Genomic DNA, 14,275 nt, shown 5'->3' on the forward strand with positions numbered 1-14,275 from the left:
ATAATGGGATAAAAAGTATAATTTTATATATGAATAAATATAAGTAGGTCGTAACACATAACGAAATTAAACGAAAATCACAATCAAATATGACACTAAGATTTACGTGAAAAACCCTTCTAATGTGAAGGGTAAAAATCACAGGAAAACCTAGAGAAAATTTATTATAAAAATAATGAATATATAAATCTCAGAATACAAAAATTACGTCATTGTGCATAATATCCAAAATCTCCCCAAGTAATCATAGCAAGAATCTACTATAAATCGGATCTAACTTGAGGTGATAACACTGCCTAGATGATTGAGAACAGTCTCAGCCTCTGTATTATTTTTGTCTTCTTATCTTTCCTTCTTCTCTTGTTTCTCTGTTATTTTCTTTTCTTTTTCTGAACCACATTGCTGTAATTTTTCAGCCAAGTTCACAACCACCACTGTCCACATTTTTCTTTCTTAGCCACTAGAGTTAGGGTTTAGGTTAGAGAAAAGTGGACTATAGGTTACTAAAGCTCACTATAAACTAAACTAATGAATTGTCTGTCCAACATGCAGGAAGTAACAACGAACTTAAAGTACCATAAGAGGAAGAGGACTTGATTCTAGTAATTTCGAACTCATTAGCTGCATCAGAGTAATTTTGATATGGTCGACACAACAAATTTGTTCTAAATAAGTTTGAGGCTGAGAGATAATGATGTCAACTCATTCTATCAACAAAATATGTTGATAGCTATGTAAAAATATAGAAGACTACAATCAATAACCACTGAAAACTGATGTCAACTCATTCTATCGTTGATGTTTCAGGTCCAGCGTTCTTCAGTTCTCACGTATGAAGGAGTTCTTTGCGAGTCTCACCTATTAAAAGATACAAGCTTTAAGATACAGGCACTCCATCAACCTATGAGAATCATGGAAGCACAGGAGATCAGTCAATTGACTGGTAGAAACGACTAAAGGTTCCAATTTGAAGATCAACCATCAACAAGAACCAGAACGGATCACAAGAATGGACAGATGTAAGGGGTAGGGAATCACCAAATGGCTCGTGAGGATGATCCTGGCGCCGTGCTCGATCAAGTACTTGATCGTCTGTACTGCAGCACGGATTCGAGAGTCGTCTGTGATCTTCTGGTTGTCGTCCGAGGGAACATCGAGACCTGCTCTTACGAACATCCTCTTGCCCTTGAGATCGGCTTCCTTCGGACAGCCAACGCTCCTCTTCGTCGCCATTCTTCCACCCGATCGACAGAAGAAGCAACAGATCGGTGAAGGCCTAAAAGCAGGACAAGGAAGAGTGATCGAGTCGAGCAACCGGCAAAGGCGGAGAGCGCGTAATGTTGACCGGATGACGCTAACGTTGGCTGGATTTGGACGGCTCAGATGATCTAAATGGAGGATCGGACGGTCATCATGCCATCATTCGTGTTGGCCGCCGCGAAGCCTCGATGGAGGACCGGTGACTCATAGGCACGTGATGTGCACGTGATCTTCATCGAGACCTTTTCCTGCTCTCGGACGAGATAGTTCCCCGTCGCTCCCTCCAAACCACGAAAGAATGGAAAGAGAGAGAGAGAGAGAGAGAGAGAGAGAGATCGACTGCGAGGAACCAATCACGAGAAAGGAATCCGTCATCGATCATTCGATTAGCCCAAGGCAAGCCTCTCTCTCTCCCCCCCCTCTTATTGGATCCAGTTCCAGTGCTTAGTTTTTTGGGATTCACCATATACTCTGTGGTTCTTCGATCTTTTTGATTGTGATGACTAGTCGCGGTACCTCGATTCGGCCTCTCGTGGGCTCTTCGTTTATACTCTAAGATCTTTGTGGGGGATCCAATCGATAGTCAAATCGATCTTTCAGGCACAAGTTTTGGTTTCTATTGGATGAATGATTGTAAAGATCGGACCTTTCTTGTGGTTTTCCGTTTCTTCAAAGCGTTTCTTTTCGGATCTGTCACTGAAGTGATCTCTTTTAGTTCTTGATGCCAACTAGAATGCTTTGAGTGAGCAGGCGCACGCTTCTGATTGATGAAGCCTTTGCAATCGCAGGTGAGTTTGTTCGTGCGAATGTCGGATAGCTGTGTTCGGTTTAGTCTCCTTCCTCGTTACGATTGATCACCGAGATTGGATTACCACAATACATAGAACCCTAATTTCGTTCTGTGGCCAGCGCATTGGAATGTCAGATTGACTGGTTCCAGTGGACGGTAGGCATAGTCTGGCTGACAATTTGTCTCGGCTGCTTAACCCGATAGTGAAAGTGGCAGAAACATCACTCACTGTCAATCTTGAATCAAAAAAATTCAGAAACAAATATCAGCTTTTGAATTTGAAGGAAAAGATCAAAGAACTAGAGCTTCAACCTGGAACTGTCTTTGGAAATCTTGAAAGCTCAGAAGCTGAACAAACCTTGCTAAAAATCGAGTTTGTTCTACGAGTCAGAGAAGATGAACAAGCATTGAAGTCGACGAAAACCAGATCTTAGAAGCATTTAAAGCAAAGGGCATGAAGCATGAGGAGGTTACCGACGCAAGGGAGTCTCTTTACCGAGCTGGGGAGCTTGAAGAAAAGAGCAAAGGCACCTGAAGCAACCATCAAGCAGTCATACCCAGTGAGTTGGATTCTGTTTTCAGCTGGTTGAACTTCCATCATTTCATCCAAGCATCACAGAGATCTGATTTCACATTAATATTTCATGATTTCTATTCACCTCATTCTTCAGCATATTGCTTAGACTTGCAGGATACACCTGAAAGCAGAAGGATGTGGAACTCGATGAACTGAGACCGAGTCAAACTGTTGAAATGGAGAAGAAGAATTGCAGAACTCGAGAACGCAGCATTGCTTTTGGCTCGTGCAAGAGTTTGGGGGGACGATGAAGACCAAGACAAGCAGGTATTAAGCGTATTGCTGACTCGGATATGTTACTTCATCACCGCAAGTTAGAGACGTTGAGAAATGTTTTGATCTATTGATCATTAATGCCAAAAGCTTTATATAAACTTTAATATTTCCTCTCACATGCAAATTAGTTTAGGCGACGTATAAACAGAATCAAAATTCATGATATTGATTAACACATCCTAAAAGCTGACGTTGACTTAATGTATTTATGATCCTTAAATAGAGTCCATAAGAATCATGGACAATAATTAGACACGTGACGAAATGGAGAGGAATGCTATCTATCCATGGGTGATGCTGAGTCAACATATCTCATCAGACATCACAATAAAATTACCTGAAGGTGCCTTCCGATCCGAGAGAGAGAGAGAGGATAAGAGGATCACCGAGACGGAGATTTAGGACGTAAAATATTACACTAGGCAAAGTAGCAGCCTACACAAGCTGTTGGCCAATGTCCACAATGCATGTGATCCATGGTTCAAGGTCCTAGGAAGGAACATGCATCGATGGTGGCCGTGCAATCTAAGGTACTCGCATTCCAACATCTCATGATTCACTCTCACATATTCTGAGCCAACAATTTCCACCTAATTTATTTTCTTCAATTACTTTGTCTTTATTTCAATTACTGATTTGTTTATATTATTATTATTATTATTATTATTATTATTATTATTATTGCTAACCGTGGTGGTCTCCTCTTCTGCCTTGTTTCCCCCACCCCCGGAAACATAGGTGTGGGTTTTTGGCCCATTACTGCTCTCTTTATAAGCCTCTGCGGGTGTGGGGTTAGGAGTCTCCTACCGTCTCCTCTCCGATTCCTCTCCTCTGCCACCGCCCCTGCAACCAGGGGGGCCCTCTGCCGCGCGAAATGCACCAACGATGACGCCGCCCGCCTCCAATTCGGTGGGAAGCTATCCCCCGCAGTCACGGTCCCCGAAACCCCCTCCATTGCGCTGGATCCTAAGGTGAGTCCTCCCCCTTCTGTTCCTTCTGTCTCTTCTGTGAAACCCTCTAGATGTTCCGCGTGAGGGAAAGAAATCATCTAGATATCGCTCGAGGCTTCCGCGGAAAAGATTTGGTTTTGGGGGGGGACTACCTGATACTTTTGTGTCCAGTATTATGCGCGATAGGGAGGGGAAAGGTTGGACTTGAGTTTGATCGCTTCTTCTGCTGTCCTTGGGGTGTTGTGAGAGAGGAATCCATTTAAAGATGCTTTCTTTTGGGCTTGGAATACTTTGATTCCGGGATTGTTGATCTAGGTTCCTTTGGTTTCTCTTTTGCCATCATGTACAAGGTTCCATTCTCTGAAGAAAAGGTCTCTCTTTCTCTCACACACTCTCTACTTTTAATTATTGTGTTTTTGTAGAGTTCCAACTGTAGATTCTAACTCTTCAATTCCATTGATGTGTATCGGGGATTTTTCTACCATTTTCTAACCTGTTATTAGACACGATCTATAAATTATACAACTCCTTTTAGCTTAAAGTCAATGCTGTTTAGGCGAATTGTAGTCTGTCGATGTGCTTTTAGTGTGACTGTTGAGCAATGTTGTTGTAGTTCCTTTTCTGTCCACAGACTGTTTTCAGTTCTAATTTGAGTTCTTTCATCCAAGTGCAGATTAAGGAACTTACACTATGGTAACCAAGAAACATATTCTCTTTTTTCTCTTGCACTTTCTACATGAGGTTAAATTTTGCATATGTGCAGATTTTCTATTGTATGTTGCGTTTTGCTCCATTATTCTAAATTACTCACGTTTTGTTCCTTACGGATGTCCATTTTCTTACCTGGTACTTAATTTCACGTTTTCATTTTATAATTCTGCTGAAGATAGAATGTCCTTGTCAGACATGTTTTTCTTCACTTAAATTTATTTGCCATGTCAAAATTTCATTCACCTGCTCAGTCCATAGTGTACTTGTTGTTTCTTCTAGAAAAGAGATAAAGAGGGAATAGCAATTAGGAACCCATGGTGTCATATTTGTATTTTCATTAATGTTTTTGATGTCCAATATGATACTTATGAATCTATCATTCCTTATGCTTTAATCCATCAATTCCTTGCTGTTGTCGTTGGACAAGGAGATTTTTATGTGACCTACATGCTTTCTTAGCTCACAATTGCGTTTTTAGTGCCCAACCTGTTTCTCATGTGTCCATATTAGGTGTCACAATTTGATTTTTTGTAGACAAAAGCTTTTTTATATCTGATCCTTCTTATGTGTAAAATTCTTCTCTTAGCTCTGTTGATTCCCCATTCAGGATAATTTTTCTTTTTTTTAATCATTTATTACAACCGTGCCATTTTTTTTTAATTGGGCATTTTTAAAGGCTACAATGTGTTGTTTGAATATCCTGTCCAGAGATTACAACAATGGGGCCTTATTTTCTGGTTGTCAGGATTTGCTCTTTGCGACCATCAGCCTATTCATTCTCAATGGTTCAGAGATCAGTTTGATGTGGGCCTAGCAAACAGCTTTCCAAGAAACCATTTTGTGTGATGAGGCTTTCAGACAATCAGGGCAATCGCTTGGGATCAACACAATCAGAGGAGTCAGCCTTGGACACACACAGAAATTTATGCAGTCATTTGCCTTATAATCGATCTCCTCTCCAACTAATTGCATCAGCTGGTCAGCACCCTGAAAATAGTGCCGCATACTTTTTGTGGCCTACCTCTACCCTAATGCATGGTGCTTCTGAAGGACGATCTAAGTACTTCGAGAACCTTCAGAAAGGAGTACTGCCTGGACATCTTGGCCATCTGCCAACTGGACAGCAAGCAAAAACACTTCTTGATCTGATGATTATAAGAGCATTCCACAGCAAGATCCTGCGTCGTTTCAGTCTTGGTACAGCTATAGGCCATCGAATCAGAAGGGGAACATTGACTAACATTCCAGCAATTCTAGTTTTTGTTGCACGAAAAGTTCACAGGAAATGGCTTGGCCACAACCAGTGTCTCCCATCCGCCCTTGAGGTAAATAATGGTTTCTTTTCTAGCAGCTTGGTTTTATAATATCAATGATATAGATTGTTACATGCAAGTTGGGCCCTGCAATGCTGCACTCTTAGGCTTAAATAATTTTGTCAAAAATATTAGTAAGCGTAAATTAGGTCCTAGAGAACGAAGCTAAACCATAAGGTTGAAAATCTTGGTTACTGCCTTTAAAAAAGATGCAATGGACTTGTCTAATTCACAATAAAATGTAATCAATAGGTCCAAGCTCTCTGAAAAGAAGAAGATTAGTTACAAGAGTATGGCTTATGCGTAGTGCTGCATAAGCTCTATTGAATTAGAGAGATCTAAGCGATAAAAGATCTATGCCATCAAACTATTAGTCGTTAGCTTATGCATGAGGCTTAGCTGTGAAATCAATCAATAAGAGCTTGACTCAAAAGGAAGCTAAAACATAAAAGGTTGTTTCCTGAATTTGAAGCCAAACAATAAAAATTGCATCATGCATGAAAAGGCAGGCTATTTTTAGTAGAAGGGGAGGTCAAACCATGAGTGGTTGGCTCATGAATAAGAAGTCAAGCCACTGAGCTGAGGCATGAAACTAGACCATGAGATTGAATTATGCATAAAAGCCAAGCAATATGAGGTTGCCTTATGAACTGTGCTTGCTCATCAAGCCAAATCCACAATATGAGTCATAAGACGTTGGCATAAATAAAGCCATCAAACCAAGACCCAAGTGGTAGGCTTATGCATAAAAAAGCTATCAAACCAAGCCATGAGAATTTAGCTTATGAACATTACCCTCATGTTTCTCTATTAGTATTATGCAATTATTTAATTATTCTTCCAGACTATACTATGGTCATCTTTGAGGTTACTATGACACATTTGCTTAGCGCCTTAATGGTTTCGGAGGTATCCTTGTTTTAAAATGAGCAGGGACCAGGGGGCGTATGGTGTGATGTGGATGTGGTGGAATTCTCTTATTATGCTGCACCAGCACCGACTCCAAAGGAACAATTGTACAGTGAGCTTGCGGATGGGTTACGAGGAAGTGATCCATGCATAGGTTCAGGCTCTCAGGTACTTCTAACAGAAATAAGAATTTTTTTTTGTCTTTTTATGTACCAGAATGACGGTTGGCTAGTTGTTAGTCAATTGCATTCCTAGAGAGTTTTGAGCATTAAAACAGATGCTTACCAATTTTCCATATTCATGATATAATAACTTATCGATGTTGAATTAACCATGCAAATGTTAGAGGAGATGCACTCACAGAAGGTTTTTTGCTTCCGTAGAGAGTTACAAGCATTAAAGCAGATGCTTACCATAGTTTCATATGCATTGTATAACTTTGGGGTTGGATTTACGATGCAAATGATAGAAAGGATGCACTTATAGAAGTCTTGCAATGAGGAAATAACCTTCGCTGAGAAACAGTGAAACTGTGATTGATTGAGGGGACACCAATTTAACTAGCTACATTGCTGAAGATCATGCAGTCGAAGATGGAGCAGCAATTTAGTTTGCCAAATCCAAATTGTCAATTTGCTGTTATCCTCTTTCTCTAGAACAGCATCCAGCCATCATGGCCTTGATAATCAGGGTCATTTAATCAAGTGACCATTACCCCATTCAAGAATGTGCTGCATAACCCAATCATACTTGGAGCAAAACAGACAAATTCTAGAATGAATCAAGTATAGTTGTATATCACTATGTTGCTGCCATCTTGTTCAAACATAACCCTTGAAATTAAGGGTTAGCCCCATTATATACCCAAATCTAGATTGTACCTTGCTTTACAACTAGATACCTCTTTGTTCAACTTTAATTACTGGAATTGATGTTATTGCCACCCTATTACTTTTTCTTCTGTTTCCAAACATTACATCCACCCAGGATTTCTCCATAGCTGCAGTTTTCTGCCCCATGTCAGCATCAACATGCCAATTTATTTGCGAGATATCCTCTGGTATCCTCCCTACATCCCTACATTTTCAGAATTCAATCTTGTACCATGTTTTGGATACAGCTACTCAGAATTGTCAGAAAGAAATCCTCATGACATCATATCAAGAAGGATTGTCTTCCTCTCCTGGACACCATCAGATTCCCCTTGATGTGAATGCAAATCAAGTCTACAATCTTTCCATCAATTCTAGCAAACTGAACAGAGTGTTTTGAGAAATGGTATGATCGATCATTAGATCTGTGGTATCTTTTCCTCCTTGTGCCAAAACCTTTCTCTCCAAGATTTGAGTTTTCACAAAACTCCTTGTGCCAACACAGATGAATTATTCTATGCATGTGGAGATTTGCTTGTGCTTTCTATTGGTGTAAGATGAGCCCTTTTTTTTTCTTTTTTTCTTGAAATTCTTTGCTCTTACTACAGGTCGCGAGCCAAGGGACATACGGGACTTTAAGTGCCATTGTGAAAAGTCGAACAGGCAACAAACAGGTTGGTTTCCTGACAAACCGTCATGTTGCAGTTGATCTGGATTATCCTAACCAGAAGATGTTTCATCCATTGCCACCCAATCTTGGACCTGGTGTGTACCTGGGGGCTGTTGAGAGGGCAACATCATTCATCACTGATGATGTTTGGTATGGAATATATGCAGGAACAAACCCAGGTAATAAAGTTCAAGACCATGCTGCTGTTATATTGAGGTAGCATGCATGTCATCATATGGGTACCAGAGCCATGTTGCTTAGTTCTGAAAAGCTACCTATTACTGAGGGATGCTTCCTATTCTTCCTCATTTATATCTAATCCTACTGACATAGGCATAATTGTGCGATAAAAAATTCTAAAAGGACAAAACTCATGTACTGACGTAGGATTAATTGGGAGTTACATTTTTGGTTATTTACTTTATTTTCCTTCTTTCAGGATTTAAATGTGTTCATTGTTTCTTATACCTGTTGCGATGTTCTGATTCCCAAAAGTACCTCTTATGATGCACCTGCAGAAACTTTTGTGCGAGCTGATGGTGCATTTATACCCTTTGCCAATGACTTTGATATGTCCTGCATTACCACTGCAGTGAAAGGACTGGGTGAGATTGGAGATGTTAAGGTTATAGACATGCAATCACCAATCAACAGCCTTATCGGGAGACAAGTGGTGAAGGTCGGAAGGAGCTCTGGTTTGACAACTGGAACTGTAATGGCTTATGCACTAGAGTACAATGATGAGAAAGGAATATGCTTCTTGACAGATTTTCTTGTTGTGGGTGAGGACCAACAAACCTTTGATCTGGAAGGTGATAGTGGGAGCCTGATTATTCTAACAGGACAAGATGGTGAGAAACCTAAACCTATAGGTATCATCTGGGGTGGGATTGCTAATAGAGGAAGGCTGAAGCTTAAAAATGTCCATGAACCAGAAAATTGGACCAGTGGAGTGGATCTGGGTCGCCTTCTCGATCTCTTGGAACTTGATCTTATAACAACAAGTGAAGGACTAAAAGGTTTGCTATCTCACTTTTTATAGAGGCTGTAGAAGATTTCATATTGCAGTGCAATAATGTTTCCACTATCTTTCTCTCATTTATCTTTCGTCTTTCATTGTGGTTAAAGATGCACTACAGGAGCAAAGATTTGCCTTAACAGCTACTATCAATTCTGCAGTTGGTGAATCATCTCCAATAGTAGGGAGCCTTCCACCTAATGAGATATTTGAACCTCTAGGCATTAACCTTCAACAGTTCCCTCCTGAAGGTGGTTCTGGTTCAGGAGAGAATGTACCTTTCACAGATATGGCGTTTCATGTGGATACAGCTGAGGTTGCAAACAGTGTGGAAGAGCATCAGTTCATTCCGAATCTAATTAGCATGTTGCCAATGCATCGCAGAGAAGACAACCTGGAAAGGAAGAATCTATCTGCACCAACTAACCTATCTGATGAAGATCCTTGTGTTTCACTGCAACTGGGGGACCGAGAACCGAAGAGGCAGCGTTCTGGTCAAAATGAAGATTAGTTTCTATCAAAGTGAAGCAGCTATTCATCACGTCGGAGCTACTTCTCTAGTTACAGCTTCATGCAAGATATCCATGTGACATGGATATGACAAAAAAGGCTCGGGTAATTTTGCATTTTCTGAAGAGAATTTTTGAAGGCTTTGAAAGGGAAGCCTCAGTCTTCTTTGAACCGAAGAATAGCCTCCGCTTGGAGAATCTTCTCTTTTTAGAAGTTATGATCTGGAACTACGCATAGTTGAAAGGTCGGACAGTCAAATTTTGATTGCTAGGACTTTTTACAAACAGATGTAGAAGAAAGACCATTTATTGGAAAGATTTCAGTCAATTTGCCCAGCTTAAGCTCATTCTGGGGTATTTAAATTTGAGAAAGTACTTTGGGGTTATTGAAGTTTTATCCCCACATCATGAAAATGTCAAACACAAATGTACTTTTGAAATGTGAAATTATCCCAATTTACTTTGGTAGTTTGAAGATTACAAAACAGTTTATCAACTATGTCAATTGATGGTGCATATACCATGAGGTGTTTTGTTGTAATTTCTTCTAGCTCAATGGTGTTCTTTGTTCATGAACAGACTATGCACACCAAAAGCCAACCACATGTTACTCCCATACAGGAAAGGCTTGCGTAAGGTTATTTTATTTGGTAATGGATTTCCCAAGATAGGATGAATCATGTGAGAAGGAAAGGAACAGAATTTAATTGCAATGATATCACAGAATATGACTAATCTCATAGACGAATAAATCAATATGTCTCGTGCTAATATCTTAGCACACAATCAACATGAATACTGTCTCGTGAACACACGAGAGCCAACATTTTATGTAGAAGCTAAAAGAACAGAACACAGAACGACAAGGCGATGGTGATAAGACGTCTCTCCATCTCCCTTTCCAGCTTCAGAAGCACATGTCCAGAACGCAGCAGCAACACAAGGCAGCACAGCTGCAGGACACAAAGAAGCAGAGCAGCACAAACAAACCATATAAGAACCAGCTGATCGAAAGAAGCTGCTAAAATCACAAGGAAAAAGGCTGCAGGCTCACCATCCCTTCCAAAAGCCATCACCGCGACTCTTTGTCTCCACGGGAACTTGTTGTGAATTCACAGCACCACCATCCCCGGTGGGATAGCCTGCAGGAGGAGGCGCGACGTAAGCTGGTGGGTAGGCCTGCCCGGGTGGAGGATAAGCTGAATCTGAACCAAGGCGAAGTCGATCATGAAGAACGTAAAATGCTAAAGGGGAGAAACCTATATGGAGAAGATAAAGAACATTATATTACCTTGAGAAGGAGCCTGCTGCTGAGCGTAGTAACTCATCTTTAAACCAAACCAAACGGACGAGAGCACCAAAGGAGGCAGAAGACGATCGATGCGGAGGTGAGAGGAAGACAACCTGAGAAGCAGTACTTATAGTGACGGGATTGCTTCGGGCATGGGGTTTTCTTGGATCGACGCGTTGTGATCAGAGAGGTCAAAAGAGACGTTCTTCGAAGATGCCAAATTAGAAGCCGCCAAACTCCGCTCGAGCGTTGCGACTGATGACGCGACAGGCGGCGAGGAAACGCGGTTTCTGGTTGAGCTAATGCCGCGTTGTTTTTTTTTATTTGTTTATTTATTTATTTATTCGGCTGTGCCGCGTTGTCGGGCGTTGGAAATGGTGGAGGAGGAGCTGTCCGGTGCGAACACATGGCATCAGGACAAGAGTTGGACGGCCAATCATGAGACGAGAGGAGGACGGGTCAACGCACGTGCCCAAAAAGGCACAGCGCAATTAATGCTGAATGGATCAGGATAAGGTGGGTAATTTATTTAAAAGAAAACTGCTGGTAATAAGTTTGTAATCAGATGATGCCAAAAGTATTTTTTTTAATTCTAATAATATTCATGAATCGGATTTCTGTACACTTAGGTTACAATCCAATTATATTATTTATTCATGATACCTAATAAAAATATATTAATTTTTATATAAATTTATTTTAAATGCATGTGCATAAAAAGGTCTTCATACATACATGCATACATACATACATACTTGTACGAAGGGACAAGGTAATTAATTATTGAATAGACCATAAGAGAAGATAAGGAAGGTGAGTAATTTATTAAATAAATAAAAGACTCCTAGTAATAAGTTTTAATCAGACGATGCCTCATATTTAATTTTTATTAAAAATATTTTTAAAATTTTGATTATATCTTTGAGTCAAATTGTCTCAAGCCCAATCGACAATGAATTGATTCGGTTCATATCTATAGTCATGTTACGATCGAATTATACTCGGCACATAATAAAAACATAATAATTTTTATGTAAATTTATCATAAAATAAAAATTAGTATAATTTTTGTTAGAATCATATTCTAGTAAAATTCTTAAAGTATTATATTAATTATCCTAAAAATATCTTAAAATAAAAATTATTAATTTTAAAATAGGTTAGGTAATTGAGTTTAACTTATTTTAATTTAGAGTGCAACTAAGTCAATATAAGAAATAGGAAATAGAAAATAAAAAAATTTATAAATAGTTTTATGATGAATTTAAGATAATTTTATATAAAAATTAACATGTTCTATAAATGTGTGTAACCCAAGTGTCACTTGAGTGTAATGATTTTTTTGATAATTTAAGATAATTTTATATATAAAAAATTAATATATTTTTTAGGATAACTTGAGTTTTTTAGTTTTATGAAGAATTTAGGATAATTTATATTAAAACTAATATATTTTAATATATTATGTGATTGAGCGTAATTATTTTTTAGGTCACTTAGGATAATTTTATATAAAAATACTATATATTTTTTAATATATTATGTGAATAAGTATAACTCATGTGTATTATTTTTCTAGGTAAACTGTGAATAGAAGAAGGCGGAGGAGGGGAGGGAGAGGGCAGTGGAGGAGGAATAGAAGGGGGAAAAGAAAGGAAGCTAAAAGGCAGGGTTAAAAGGCGATGATGAAAGTTGAGTGAACAACTCAACTCAACTCAACTCAACTCAACAAAGATGATGTGAGGAGGTGGTGGAGGTGGAGTATGGCGAGAACACGGAAAGGAAGAGGAGGAAGCCAAGGGGGAGGGTGAAGAGACGGAAGTTAATGGGGGAGGGAAAGGAGGTAACAGAGTGGGAGCGAAGTGACGGTGGAGGTGAGAGATAATTTGAAAAAATCAAGAGGTAATCTAGGGCTTAATTAAATTAAATTAAATAGTTAGGATTTAGTTGAATCAATCTAGTTCGATTTATCTCAAAAAAATCAATTCAATCCTAAAAAATCAAGTCAAACTTAGTTAGAGGATAATCATCATCTTTGTTATTAGTTTATAAAGAATATTTTGATCAAAGCACAAGAAAAAAATTGCCAAATAGAAGCTTACTCTTTTAGAGCCAACTTTTTTATTATTCATAATCTTTTAAACACTAATAAAATATTATTTTATTATTTATAATCTCTCTAATTTTGATTTTATATTGTCGACTCTCCTGTCATTATTACTAATCATTACTCTTAGCCTACCCCTCTATCATGCCACATGAAATATCGTGTGATCCTATCTTAAATAAATAATATTAAATTTTTATTAACAATTCAATCCATGATCCAAACTAACATTTGAAAACACTAAGAAATATTCAAGTGTCGTTCACATCCATAAAACCTGTGCAGTTTATAATCATACACCACATTCGATAATTCACATTTATGAAAACTCAAGTCAACTTAACAAAATATTAACAACACTTATAAATCCATAAGCATAAGAATTTATAAAATCAGAACTCCAAACATTTATCACAAATTTATATCATTGTAAACTAAACTTAACATTCTAAAATTTCAAACGTGAAAGGTCTTTTAAAACTTTTACATGATATATTAATTTAAATCTATCGATAACATTTTATTACATATAAAATATACTTATACAACAATCATAATATATCAATCGATAAGACTTACCGAATAGTTTTCCACTACCGCAGCCCAATTCTAACATTTTAGTGAGTGACAAAGCTAACCTAAAAAATTTATATAACAATAAAGTAAGCTACAAAGCTCAGCAAGTGACAAACATATCGATAGCAATAAATGATAGTTTCAAATAAATTTGGTATCAAAATGTTGTTGGGCTGGCAGCCCAAAGTGGGTTCAGCCCATGGTGGGCTTTATCAGCCCACAACCCACACCCCTTTGACCTAACCCTAGATCAATATAAGGGGGGTGTGGGGGCTGTGTTTTAGACGCAGAAAAGAGGCAGAAAAAGGCAGCAACATTGACATCCTCGTAGCAACAAAGAGAGAAGAACAAGGTAGAAAAACAAGAGAAAGAAAGGGAAGAAGACAAGGACAACGCAGAGAGACTGTTCTCAATCATCTAGTAGTATTCTCGTCTCAGGTTAGATC

General features: G+C 38.7%; 2 protein-coding genes across 10 annotated transcripts; one reads left to right on the forward strand and one right to left on the reverse strand.

Annotated features, from left to right (window-relative positions):
* Positions 1–1,498: 1,498 nt before the first annotated feature.
* LOC103970288 (protein NARROW LEAF 1) lies at positions 1,499–10,202 on the forward strand. 9 transcript variants are annotated; one of them, XM_065095268.1, is made up of 10 exons: positions 1,499–1,656; positions 2,049–2,610; positions 2,734–2,894; positions 3,642–3,874; positions 5,310–5,889; positions 6,811–6,954; positions 8,267–8,507; positions 8,847–9,179; positions 9,264–9,347; positions 9,457–10,202. In XM_065095268.1, the coding sequence occupies exons 5-10, from the start codon at positions 5,410–5,412 to the stop codon at positions 9,855–9,857; spliced, it is 1,683 nt and encodes a 560-aa protein (XP_064951340.1). In that variant the 5' UTR covers positions 1,499–1,656; positions 2,049–2,610; positions 2,734–2,894; positions 3,642–3,874; positions 5,310–5,409; the 3' UTR covers positions 9,858–10,202. The 9 variants fall into 9 exon arrangements, with proteins under 9 accessions (XP_064951340.1, XP_064951341.1, XP_018677850.2 ...); XM_065095269.1 differs by having other exon boundaries at positions 9,508–10,202; XM_018822305.2 differs by having other exon boundaries at positions 2,722–2,894; positions 8,847–9,347.
* Positions 10,203–10,573: 371 nt separating this feature from the next.
* LOC135605318 (protein CYSTEINE-RICH TRANSMEMBRANE MODULE 6-like) lies at positions 10,574–11,305 on the reverse strand. Its single transcript, XM_065095271.1, has 3 exons — positions 11,147–11,305; positions 10,910–11,060; positions 10,574–10,808 (listed from the first exon to the last, which is right to left on the reverse strand). Exons 1-3 carry the CDS (start codon positions 11,181–11,183, stop codon positions 10,763–10,765), a joined length of 234 nt encoding a protein of 77 aa, XP_064951343.1. The 5' UTR covers positions 11,184–11,305; the 3' UTR covers positions 10,574–10,762.
* Between the last annotated feature and the right edge of the window lie 2,970 nt (positions 11,306–14,275).

Source organism: Musa acuminata, chromosome BXJ2-2, assembly GCF_036884655.1.
Source record: "Musa acuminata AAA Group cultivar baxijiao chromosome BXJ2-2, Cavendish_Baxijiao_AAA, whole genome shotgun sequence".
NCBI classification, from domain to species: domain Eukaryota; kingdom Viridiplantae; phylum Streptophyta; class Magnoliopsida; order Zingiberales; family Musaceae; genus Musa; species Musa acuminata.